Source organism: Somniosus microcephalus, chromosome 4, assembly GCF_052327205.1.
Source record: "Somniosus microcephalus isolate GS21.2 chromosome 4, FLI_Smic_1.0, whole genome shotgun sequence".
NCBI lineage: Eukaryota > Metazoa > Chordata > Chondrichthyes > Squaliformes > Somniosidae > Somniosus > Somniosus microcephalus.
The window spans coordinates 28691618-28704502 of record NC_140990.1 but is presented as its reverse complement, the minus strand read 5'-3'; the positions used below and the strand labels follow the sequence as shown (position 1 = coordinate 28704502).

The window sequence follows — 12885 nt, the reverse complement described above, 5'->3', positions numbered from 1 at the left end:
TGTAAGTGGTCCCTGGATTTGGTGTCTCAGTGTAAGTGGTCCCTGGATTTGGTGTCTCTGTGTAAGTGGTCCCTGGATTTGGTGTCTCAGTGTAAGTGGTCCCTGGATTTGGTGTCTCTGTGTAAGTGGTCCCTGGATTTGGTGTCTCAATATAAGTGGTCCCTGGATTTGGTGTCTCAGTGTAAGTGGTCCCTGGATTTGGTGTCTCAGTGTAAGTGGTCCCTGGATTTGGTGTCTCTGTGTAGGTGATCCCCCCATAGAGCTGGTTCCCAAGGCCCCGCCCCTACATAGAGTGGGTTTCCTCACGTGGCCTGCTGGGTCAGGTTATAAAGAGACCGCGCGCTGTTCCTCCTCCAGTGGGCAGTGGCTTGGGGCAATGGGGCAGATATTTAAATGGACCGTGACCCCTTTGCTTTGCATATTTATAGTTAAAGGGACAGTCTGGTTTATCTTGGAGTGTCGGAGCACTTCACTGACGGAGCTCCTGTTAACAGTCGCTCCCTTCTGTACTCGTGCAGTGATTGTAAACCTGTCTATTTTAGTGACTTGAGCCTTTCTAAAATGTCTCACTACTTTTTGCTTGTTCAATTTTGAAAGACTTTAGAATTTTGCAGTTTAATGAAGGTTTCCTTTAAAGGTGGAGTAACATTCCTTTCAAAATATTCTGTTCTAACCCTCCCCCAAATTTTAAAACACTCTGCACAACTGACTAGGAAGGTCCCAAGTTCAATCCTGTTAGTTGATCTCAGCCAAGACAGCTCAGGGGTGATAATTGGCCTCGGTACCACTGGACTAAATAAGAGTAAAAATCCCCCGTGGCAGAATGTGTCCAATCAATGACCACAGGAGCCCAGTGCGCAGGCGCAGGACCAAGCTGTACTCTGAGCATGCGCAGTGCGAGTGGTGGCGATGGTCTGAAGCGAAAGACACGCTTTTAGCAAACACTAATACTCTTTTTTTCAGTTCTGATGAAAAGTCTTCGACCTGAAACGTTAACTCTGTTTCTCTCTCCACGGATGCTGCCTGGCCTGCTGAGTTTTACCAGCGTTTTCTCTGACCCCGAACGCACTCTTATTATTTTGGATTTCCAGCATCCGCAGTATTTTGCTATTGTATTAGTGTTTGGTGGAATGCCCACCTTGAAGAAGTTCTGCTCTTCTCTTCGACGGGATTTCCGTTTGTCTCTTCAACCTTGTTCCTGATTTCTATCCTATCACTGACCTCCCCCTTTTCCCAGTCCCTCCATTTCCTGCTTTTTTCCAGTTCTGACAAAAGGTCTTCGACCTGAAACGTTAACTCTGTTTCTCTCTCCACGGATGCTGCCTGGCCTGCTGAGTTTTTCCAGCGTTTTCTCTGACCTCAAACGCACTCTGTTGTTATCTTGGCCAAGAACAGAGAGTGGGCAGGGCTTCAGGGTCCCTGTTCCCAACCGGGTCCCAGTGCCCGGGAGATGGAGCATCCTGGGCAACAGGTTTTTAATCACCTTCACACACTCCCAGGCCGCATGTGATGTTTGCGACCTAGAGGAGTCCATGGGCCGTGTATATATTCAGTGTGAGAGGTTGCAGCCCCTGTATAATTACCTGAAGGGGCTGCTCCTCAACTCTTGGTTACACTTTAGCCCCACGCTCCTAATCTTTGGCCGCCCGGTGCGGAGGGGGGTGGGTAAGTTGGAGGATCTTCTCCTGGGCCTACTCTTGGGCCTGGCGAAAACAGCAATTTGTAGGCCCTGGATGGGCAGGGCCCATGGGGGTGGGTCACTCTGGCTGCCTGCCTCTCTCCCGTGGTCTTGTCCCTGCCCGGGTGGCCCTGGAGAGGGAGCAGGCGGTGTCCACCAGTTTACTTGATACCTTCCTCGACCGTTGGATGCCTCAGGGTACAGAGTGTCTCTCAGACACTGGGAACAACATTCTGCTTTAGTTGGGAAGGTTCCCTTTGCTTTTGTTGGGACTTTGTTGCTTATTTTGGCTTCTTTTAGTTTGATTGGACCACATGTTTGGGGGAACAAGAGAGGAAAGAATGTTCCATAGGAACTAGAATTGTCTGTTTTGAATTTCTATCCTGTACTTACAGTGATGACTTCTGTAAACTCCTTTTACAGGGTATTAGAAGGGGAGGATTTACAGACGGGTAACTCAAACCAAACATCACATCAAGATCTGACAGAGTCACTCCATTCATCAGGACCTGAATATCATCAGCCTTTGAATGTGGAAGGAGAAATGTTTGTTTGTTCTGTCTGTGGGAAAAGATTTCAAACATCAGTGTGACTGGAAAAGCACCAAGACACACAAACCCGAGTGAGAGTGTTCCAGTGCACTGACTGGAAAGAGCTTTTACCAGTTACACAGCCTGAAAAAACATTGCACCATTCACAGCGGGGAGAAAGCGTACACGTGTTCTGTGTGTGGACGAGGCTTCAACTGATCATCTAACCTGGAGAGACACAAGGACACCCGCACCATGGAGAAACCATGGAAGTGTGGGGACTGTGGGATGGGATTCAGTTCCCCGTCCCGGGTGGAAACTCATCGGCGCAGTCACACTGGGAAGAGGCCGTTTGTCTGCTCTGTGTGTGGGAAGGGGTTCACTCAGTCATCCCACCTTGTGACACACCAGCGAGTTCACACTGGGGAGAGGCCGTTCACCTGCACTGTGTGTGGGAAAGGATTTGCTCAATTGACCAGCCTCACTGAACACCAACTTGTTCACACTGAAAAGAGACCCTTGAAATGTTCTGAGTGTGGAAAGAGCTTTAAAAGCACGAGAGATCTGCTGACACACCATCACACTCATGCTGGGGTGAGGCCATTCACCTGCTGCATGTGTGGGAAAGGATTTGCTAATTCATTCCACCTGTTGACACACCAGCGCATTCACACTGGGGAGAGGCCATTCACCTGCACTGTGTGTGGGAAAGGATTTGCTCGATTAACCAACCTCACTAAACACCAACTTGTTCACACTGAAGAGAGATCTTTCGAATGTTCTGAGTGTGGGAAGAGCTTTAAAAGCACGAGAGATCTGCTGACACACCAACACACTCACACTGGGGAGAGGCCGTTCACCTGCTCCGTGTGTGGGAAGGGATTCACTGATTCATCCATCCTGCTGAGACACCAGCGAGTTCACACTGGGGAGAGGGCGTTCACCTGCACTGTGTGTGGGAAGGGATTCACACAGTCATTCCACCTGCTGAAACACCAGCGAGTTCACAAGTGACTGCAAGGTTTGGATTCTGCAGTTATTGCTGCTGTTAATCACATCCAGGGCTGAACCATGTTCATTCTGACAGTTGGGGTTTGTTTCTGCTGATGAGAATAACTCCTGTAACTGGGCTGGAGTTTAATATTCTGGATAAATGTCAGATACACAGTGTGTCGAGTATTTGTTTCCTCCAAGATAAGAGGAGACTAATTGATGTCCTGTTACCGACTGTTCCATTTTTGGGCCTTTTCTCCTTTCTAACTCCAGAATATCTCCGTTCTAATACCTTCAGTTACTCTCAAGTCCCAGCTCCCCACACCTTCCAGAGAGCCTGTAATAGAAAACGACTGAAGATTTATCCCAGTGTAACTATTGCTGTTATCCATGGAAAAAGGCTTGTATTTCTATCGCACCTTTCACAACCTCAGGACGTCCCAAAGCGCTTTACAGACAAGGAAGCACTTTTGAAGTGTAGTCACTGTTCTAATGTAGGAAATTTCTGCACAGCAAGCTCCCACAAGCAGCAATGTGATATTGACCAGATAATCTATTTTTCAATGATGCTGATTGAAGATGGAAGGGGATGTGTAAAGAGATGGTCTGTGTATGGAGATGTGAAAGAAGGAAACGGTGTGTGTGTGTGTGTGATAGTGACACAGCCTTGTGGTCACAGTCAGAACAATGACAGATATCCTTGTGGTTATGGTTTGGGCAGGGCCAGGTCAATAATGTAGTAAACGAGTTAAATATAAATATCGCCAGTGTAGTCACAGCTTGTTAGAACAGACATGGGGAGAAGAGCGCTCTGAATCCACTGTATTATCTCTGTTCTCCGGATCGGGTAACTATGCTCTGTCTGTATTGTTGTAGTGCTGTTAATAAAGTCAGTGAAAGACAATCTGTTGCTGTGAGCTTGATTATCTGGTGTCTGAAACCACAAGACTCAATTTTTAGACTCAACAAGATGAACAAATAAACACATCATGGCCCAATACTCCAGCTCTATATTCACATGAGAAAGTCTGTTATCACAATCCTCGAGTGGACAGAATAAAGAAAGATCCCAACTCTCAAAGAGCCTCTAGAATCATTTGTAAATAGCTTTCAAATCCTGCCTGACATCAATTGTCAGTGTACGTTCCATGGAAGACAAGAGAGGGGCTGGAGAGTAGGTTTGAAAGAGGAGTTGGGGTGAGGGGGTTTCGAGAGTAGGGGTGAAGGAGGAGTTGGGGTGAGGGGGTTTGGAGAGTAGGGGTGAAGGAGGAGTTGGGGTGAGGGGGTTTGCAGAGTAGCGGTGAAAGCAGTTGGGGTGAAGGGGATTGGAGAGTAGGTGAAAGAGGAGTTGGGGTGAGGGGGGTTTGGAGAGTAGGGGTGAAAGACGAGTTGGGGTGAGGGGGGTTGGAGAGTACGGGTGAAAGGAGTTGGGGTGAGGGGGCTGGAGAGTAGGGTTGAAAGAGGAGTTGGGGTGAGGGGGTTGGAGAGTAGGGTTGAAAGAGGAGTTGGGGTGAGGGGGTTTGGAGAGTAGGGGTGAAGGAGGAGTTGGGGTGAGGGGGTTTGGAGAGTAGGGGTGAAGGAGGAGTTGGGGTGAGGGGGTTTGGAGAGTAGGGGTGAAGGAGGAGTTGGGGTGAGGGGGTTGGAGAGTAGGGGTGAAAGAGGAGTTGGGCTGAGGGGGTTGGAGAGTAGGGGTGAAGGAGGAGTTGAGGTGAGGGGGTTTGGAGAGATGGGGTGAAAGAGGAGTTGGGGTGAGGGGGGTTGGAGAGTAGGTGAAAGGAGTTGGGGTGAGGGGGTTGGAGAGTAGGTGAAAGACGAGTTGGGGTGAGGGGTATGGAGAGTAGGGGTGAAAGACGAGTTGGGGTGAGGGGTATGGAGAGTAGGGGTGAAAGAGGAGTTGGGGTGAGGGGGTTGGAGAGTAGGGGTGAAAGGAGTTGGGGTGAGGGGGGTTGGAGAGTAGGGGTGAAAGGAGTTGGGGTGAAGGGGGTTGGAGAGTTGGGGTGAAAGAGGAGTTGGGGTGAGGGGGTTGGAGTGTAGGGGTGAAAGAGGAGTTGGGGTGAGGGGGTTGGAGTGTAGGGGTGAAAGAGGAGTTGGGGTGAGGGGGTTGTAGAGTAGGGGTGAAAGAGGAGTTGGGGTCAGGAGGTTGGAGAGTAGGGGTGAAAGAGGAGTTGGGGTGAGGGGGGCTGGAGAGTAGTGGTGAAAGAGGAGTTGGGGTGAGGGTGTTTGGAGGGTAGGGCTGAAAGAGGAGTTGGGGTGAGGGGGTTGGAGAGTAGGGGTGAAAGAGGAGTTGGGATGAGGGGTTTGGAGAGTAGGGGTGAAAGAGGAGTTGGGATGAGGGGTTTGGAGAGTAGGGGTGAAAGAGGAGTTGGGGTGAGGGTGTTGGAGAGCAGGGGTGGAAGAGGAGTTGGGGTGAGGGGTTTTGAGAGTAGGGGTGAAAGAGGAGTTGGGGTGAGGGGGTTGGAGAGTAGGGGTGAAAGAGGAGTTGGGGTGAGGGAGGTTGGAGAGTAGGGGTGAAAGAGGAGTTGGGGTGAAAGAGGAGTTGGGGTGAGGGGGGGTTGGAGAGTAGGGGTGAAAGAGGAGTTGGGGTGAGGGAGGTTGGAGAGTAGGGGTGAAAGAGGAGTTGGGGTGTGGGGCGTTGGAGAGCAGGGGTGAAAGAGGAGTTGGGGTGAGGGGGGTTGGAGAGTAGGAGTGAAAGAGGAGTTGGGGTGAGGGGGGTTGGAGAGTAGGGGTGAAAGAGGAGTTGGGGTGAGGGAGGTTGGAGAGTAGGGGTGAAAGAGGAGTTGGGGTGAGGGGGGTTGGAGAGTAGGGATGAAAGAGGAGTTGGGGTGAGGGGGGGTTGGAGAGTAGGGGTGAAAGAGGAGTTGGGGTGAGGAGAGTAGGGGTGAAAGAGGAATTGGGGTGAGGGTGGTTGGAGAGTGGGGTGGAAGAGGAGTTGGGGTGAGGGTGTTGGAGAGCAGGGGTGGAAGAGGAGTTGGGGTGAGGGGTTTGGAGAGTAGGGGTGAAAGAGGAGTTGGGGTGAGGGGGTTGGAGAGTAGGGGTGAAAGAGAACTTGGCCTTATGCTCTGGAATTCCCTCCCTAAAACTCTCCACCTCGCCCCCTTTAAGATGCTCCTTAAAACCTACCTGTTTAATAAAGCTTTTGGTCATTTTCCTGCTCTCCCCTTCTGTGGCTCGGTGTCAAACATGTTTCTTTTATATTGCTCTTGTTGAGCGCCTTGGTACCTTTTACTATGTTAAATGTGCTGTATGAATGTAAGTTGTTGCTGATATCAAATCTAGGGACCACCTACAGAGAGACACCAAATCCAGGGACGACTTGCATTGAGACACCAAATCCAGGGATCACTTACACTGTGACAAAAACATCCAGGGACCACTTACAGTGTGACATCAAATCACGGGACCATTTACACTATGACACCAAATCTTGAGACCACTTATGCAATGACACCTAATTGAGGAAACATTTACACTGAGACATTAAATCCTGTGACCACATAGACTCTGACACCAAACCCAGGGAACACTTACACTATCACAGCAAACCTAGGGCTGGTTTATGATGGGTCAACAAACTCAGGGACGATTTGCATTGCAACACTAAATTCAGGGACCACATGTACAGTCCCAGGGTTAGAATCCCCATGTACAGTCCCAGGGTTGGAATCCCCGTGTACAGTCCCAGGGTTAGAATCCCCATGTACAGTCCCGGGGTTAGAATCCCCAGGTACAGTCCCGGGTTAGAAACCCCATGTACAGTCCCAAGGTTAGAATCCCCATGTACAGTCCCAGGGTTAGAATCCCCATGTACAGTCCCAGGGTTAGAATCCCCATGTACAGTCCCAGGGTTAGAATACCCATGTACAGTCCCAGGGTTAGAATCCCCATGTACAGTCCCAGGGTTAGAATCCCCATGTACAGTCCCAGGGTTAGAAACCCCGTGTACAGTCCCAGGGTTGGAATCCCCATGCACAGTCCCAGGGTTAGAATCCCCATGTACAGTCCCAGGGTTAGAAACCCCATGTACAGTCCCAGGGTTGGAATCCCCATGAACAGTCGCAGGGTTAGAATCCCCATGTACAGTCCCAGGGTTAGAATCCCCATGTACAGTCCCAGGGTTCGAATCCCCATGTACAGTCCCAGGGTTAGAATCCCCATATACATTCCCAGGGTTAGAATACCCATGTACAGTCCCAGGGTTAGAATCCCCATGTACAGTCCCAGGGTTAGAATCCCCATGTACAGTCCCAGGGTTAGAATCCCCGTGTACAGTCCCAGGGTTGGAATCCCGATGTACAGTCCCAGGGTTAGAATCCCCATGTACAGTCCCAGGGTTAGAATCCCCATGTACAGTCCCAGGGTTAGAATCCCCGTGTACAGTCCCAGGGTTGGAATCCCGATGTACAGTCCCAGGGTTAGAATCCCCATGTACAGTCCCAGGGTTAGAATCCCCATGTACAGTCCCAGGCTTAGAATCCCCATGTACAGTCCCAGGGTTAGAATCCCCATGTACAGTCACAGGGTTAGAATCCCCATCTACAGTCCCAGGGTTAGAATCCCCATGTACAGTCCCAGGGTTAGAATCCCCATGTACAGTCCCAGGGTTTGAATCCCCATGTACAGTCCCAGGGTTTGAATCCCCATGTACAGTCCCAGGGTTAGAATCCCCATGTACAGTCCCAGGGTTAGAATACCCATGTACAGTCCCAGGGTTAGAATCCCCATGTACAGTCCCAGGGTTGAAATCCCCATGTACAGTCCCAGGGTTAGAATCCCCATGTACAGTCCCAGGGATAGAATCCCCATGTACAGTCCCAGGGTTAGAATCCCCATGTACAGTCCCAGGGTTAGAATCCCCATGTACAGTCCCGGGGTTAGAATCCCCATGTACAGTCCCAGGGTTAGAATCCCCATGTACAGTCCCAGGGTTAGAATCCCCATGTACAGTCCTGGGGTTAGAATCCCCATGTACAGTCCCAGGGTTAGAATCCCCATGTACGGTCCCGGGGTTAGAATCCCCATGTACAGTCCCAGGGTTAGAATCCCCATGTACAGTCCCAGGGTTAGAATCCCCATGTACAGTCCCAGGGTTAGAATCCCCATGTACAGTCCCAGGGTTCGAATCCCCATGTACCGTCCCAGGGTTAGAATCCCCAAGTACAGTCCCAGGGTTAGAATCCCCATGTACAGTCCCAGGGTTAGAATCCCCATGTACAGTCCCAGGGTTAGAATCCCCATGTACAGTCCCAGGGTTAGCATACCCATGTACAGTCCCAGGGTTGGATCCCCATGTACAGTCCCAGGGTTAGAATCCCCATCTACAGTCCCAGGTTTAGAATCCCCACATACAGTCCCAGGGTTAGAATCCCCGTGTACAGTCTCAGGGTTGGAATCCCCATGTACAGTCCCAGGGTTAGAAACACCATGTACATTCCCAGGGTTGGAATCCCCATGAACAGTCCCAGGGTTAGAATCCCCATGTACAGTCCCAGGGTTAGAATCCCCATGTACAGTCCCAGGGTTCGAATCCCCATTTACAGTCCCAGGATTAGAATCACCATGTACAGTCCAAGGGTTAGGATCCCCATGTACAGTCCCAGGGTTAGAATCCCCAAGTACAGTCCCAGGGTTAGAATCCCCATGTACAGTCCCAGGGTTAGAATCCCCATGTACAGTCCCAGGCTTAGAATCCCCATGTACAGTCCCAGGGTTAGAATCCCCATGTACAGTCCCAGGGTTAGAATCCCCATCTACAGTCCCAGGGTTAGAATCCCCATGTACAGTCCCAGGGTTAGATTCCCTATGTACAGTCCCAGGTTTGAATCCCCATATACAGTCCCAGGGTTTGAATCCCCATGTACAGTCCCAGGGTTAGAATCCCCATGTACAGTCCCAGGGTTAGAATCCCCATGTACAGTCCCAGGGTTAGATTCCCTATGTACAGTCCCAGGGTTTGAATCCCCATGTACAGTCCCAGGGTTAGAATCCCCATGTACAGTCCCAGGGTTAGAATCCCCATGTACAGTCCCAGGGTTAGAATCCCCATGTACAGTCCCGGGGTTAGAAACCCCATGTTCAGTCCCAGGGTTAGAATCCCCATGTACAGTCCCAGGGTTAGAATCCCCATGTACAGTCCTGGGGTTAGAATCCCCATGTACAGTCCCGGGGTTAGAATCCCCATGTACAGTCCCGGGGTTAGAATCCCCATGTCCAGTCCCGGGGTTAGAATCCCCATGTCCAGTCCCAGGGTTAGAATCCCCATGTACAGTCCCGGGGTTAGAATCCCCATGTACAGTCCCAGGTTTAGAATCCCCATGTACAGTCCCAGGGTTAGAATCCCCATGTACAGTCCCAGGGTTAGAATCCCCATGTACAGTCCCAGGGTTGGAATCCCCATGTACAGTCCCGGGGTTAGAATCCCCATGTACAGTCCCAGGGTTAGAATCCCCATATACAGTCTCCGGTTAGAATCCCCATGTACAGTCCCAGGGTTAGAATCCCCATGTACAGTCCCAGAGTCGGAATCTCCATGTACAGTCCCAGGGTTAGAATCCCCGTGTACAGTCCCAGGATTAGAATCCCCATGTACAGTCCCAGGGTTGGAATCCCCATGTACAGTCCCAGCGTTAGAATCCCCATGTACAGTCCCAGGGTCAGAATCCCCATGTACTGTCCCAGGGTTAGAATCCCCATGTACAGTCCCAGTGTTAGAATCCCCATGTGCAGTCCCAGGGTTAGAATCCCCATGTACAGTCCCAGGGTTCGAATCCCCATGTACAGTCCCAGGGTTAGAATCCCCATGTACAGTCCCAGGGTTAGAATCCCCATGTGCAGTCCCAGGGTTAGAATCCCCATGTACAGTCCCAGTGTTAGAATCCCCATGTACAGTCCCAGGGTTAGAATCCCCATGTACAATCACAGGGTTAGAATCCCCATGTACAGTCCCAGGGTTAGAATCTGTGGTAAACCACTGTTATACCTGTCTGTATGTGTATGTGTATTCCACTAGGTACAGGTCTGGACATGCCTCGGCTGACTCCTCCCACTTTTCCAGGTATATAAGTGACTACCTCCCAGTCCCTTAGTATTCTGGACGGGTCGACCACTCAAGACAAGACCTTCATTCTTTAGTTAATAAAAGCCTGGTTGTTACTCGCTTAACCTCAGTCTTTTGAGTAATTGATGGCGCATCAATTTAATTGACTAAATTTTTTATAATAGAGAAGATCCTCACACCAGCATCCCTGGACCTGGACAGTCGGGAAGCGGACGCTTCCACCAAGTTTGCTCACTGGCTCACATGCTTCGAGACATTCCTGACTGCCTCCACTGCGGTCGTAACGGATGCGGACAAACTGTCTGTCCTGATCTCCAAGGTGAACCACCGAGTGTACTCAGTCATCCGGGACGTGACCTCGTACACAGCCGCCCTCCAGCTCCTCAAGACCCAGTACACGCGCCCTGTGAATGAAGTATACACCAGGCACCTTCTGGGGAGTCGCAAGCAACAACCTGGGGAATCGACTGAGGAATACCTCCAAGCACTGTTCGTGCTTGGCCAGGCCTGTGGGTGTAAGGCGGTAACGCCCGCTAAGTACACGGAGGAACTGATCCGGGATGCCTTCGTAGCGGGCCACAGGTCCAACTACACCCGACAGCGACTGCTGGAGCAGAGTGACCTCACCCTCGACAAAGCCTCCGAAATCGCACTAACGCTGGACGCAGCCTACCGGGGCATGGAAGCCTACTCCTCTGCACCGTGGACGCCGCGGGGAACGACAACCTGGGACACGGTAGGACAGCCCCATAGCACCGTGCCACCCCAGCCACAGCCCAACAACGGCCCAACTACCGCAGCAGTGTCCCAAAGCCAGACAGCAGTATCCCAAGGCCTGAAATGCTACTTCTGTGGCCAGGCCAAACACCCCAGAGCGCGCTGCCCGGCGAAGAATGCGACCTGATCGGGCTGCGGGAAAAAGGGACACTACGCCAGCGTCTGCAAGGCCAAAGCCACCCCGAACGCCAGCAGCGCCGCGTGTGGGCCGTGCGAGCCGCCATCTTGGGCCCCCAACAGCGCCGCGTGTGGGCCGCCATCTTGGGCCTCCCCAGCCATGTGCGAACCACCGCAGCAGCAGCCATCTTGGACGACTCCAGCCACATGGGAATCATGGATGCCGCCATCTTGGACACCAGCCGGGTTGCAGCAGACCGCCAACCCCCCCCATCTGATACCCGCAGCAACACACCGACCCTTACGCTGGCCTCTGTTATGCTGGACCAAACGAGACCGCACCAACTAGCTCGGTCCAAAATGGACGTTAAGGTAAACGGCCATGCAATAAACTGTCTTTTTGACTCCGGGAGCACAGAGAGCTTCATCCACCCCGACACGGTGTGGCGTTGCTCTCTCCCAGTCCTGCCTGCGCACCAGCGGATTTCTATGGCCTCCGAGTCCCAGTCAGCGGACATTGGCGGCTACTGCGTGGTGACACTAGTAGTAGACGGGACTGTGTTCAATAATTTTAAACTCCTGGTCCTGCCCGACCTCTGCGCTGCCGTCCTACTGGTGTTGGATTTCCAGTGCCACCTCAAAAGCGTTATGCTGGCGTACGGTGGCCCCCTCCCCCCACTCACAGTCCGCAGCCAGCAGCCTCCAAATTGCCCACCGTGCACCAGATGCAACCTCTCCACACTCAGAGTCCCACCCCCCCCACTGTTTGCTAACCTCACCCCCGACTGTAAGCCCATCGCCACAAAGAGCAGGCGATACAGTGCCGGGGACAGGGTTTTCATCAAAACCGAAGTGGAGCGGCTCCTGAAGGAGGGGATTATTGAGGGCAGCTCCAGCCCCTGGTGAGCCCAGGTTGTGGTCGTTAAGACCGGCGAGAAACAGCACCTGGTCATCGACTACAGCCAAACAATAAACCGCTACACCCTGCTGGACGCCTACCCACTCCCCCGCATAGCTGACATGGTCAACCAGATCGCGCAGTACAGCGTCTTTTCGACCATTGACCTGAAATCAGCGTACCACCAGCTCCCCATCCGCCCCGAAGACCGCCAGTATACTGCTTTTGAGGCAAACGGCCGCCTCTATCACTTCCTTAGGGTTCCCTTCAGCGTTACCAATGGGGTCTCCGTCTTCCAAAGGGAGATGGACCGGATGGTCGATCAAAACGCGCTGCAGGCCACCTTCCCTTACCTAGACAATGTGACCATCTGCGGCCATGACTTGCAGGACCATGACGCAAACCTTGAGAAATTCCTCCGCACCGCCCAACTCCTGAACCTGACATATAACAAGGAGAAGTGCATATTCCGCACAGACCGCCTCGCCATCCTTGGCTGTGTTGTGGAACACGGGGTCATCAGTCCCGACCCGGACCGGATGCGTCCCCTTATGGAACTCCCACTGCCCCACTGCCTAAAAGCTCTGAAGAGGTGCCTAGGGTTTTTTCCCTACTACGCTCAGTGGGTCCCCTACTATGCAGACAAAGCCCGTCCGCTGATCAAAACCACCTCTTTTCCCCTGATGGCAGAGGCCCACTTGGCCTTCCACCGTATCAAGGAGGACATTGCCAAAGCCACCATGCATGCAGTGGACGAATCCATCCCCTTCCAGGTGGAAAGCGATGCGTCCGACTTCGCTCTGGCCGCCACCCTTAATCAGGCGGGGAGACCTGTGGC

At 52.1% G+C, this 12885-nt stretch overlaps 1 protein-coding gene across 1 annotated transcript; it reads left to right on the top strand.

Moving 5' to 3' along the window:
• The first annotated feature begins 2463 nt into the window (after positions 1-2463).
• LOC147118482 (uncharacterized) lies at positions 2464-4043 on the top strand. Its single transcript, XM_085983919.1, has one exon. It carries the CDS (start codon positions 2464-2466, stop codon positions 3220-3222), a length of 759 nt encoding a protein of 252 aa, XP_085840045.1. The 3' UTR covers positions 3223-4043.
• The last annotated feature ends 8842 nt before the right edge of the window (positions 4044-12885 follow it).

Bases quoted from the DNA above. Each gene is read 5' to 3' on its own strand.
- LOC147118482 (XM_085983919.1), top strand. From the start codon at position 2,464: ATGGAGAAACCATGGAAGTGTGGGGACTGTGGGATGGGATTCAGTTCC.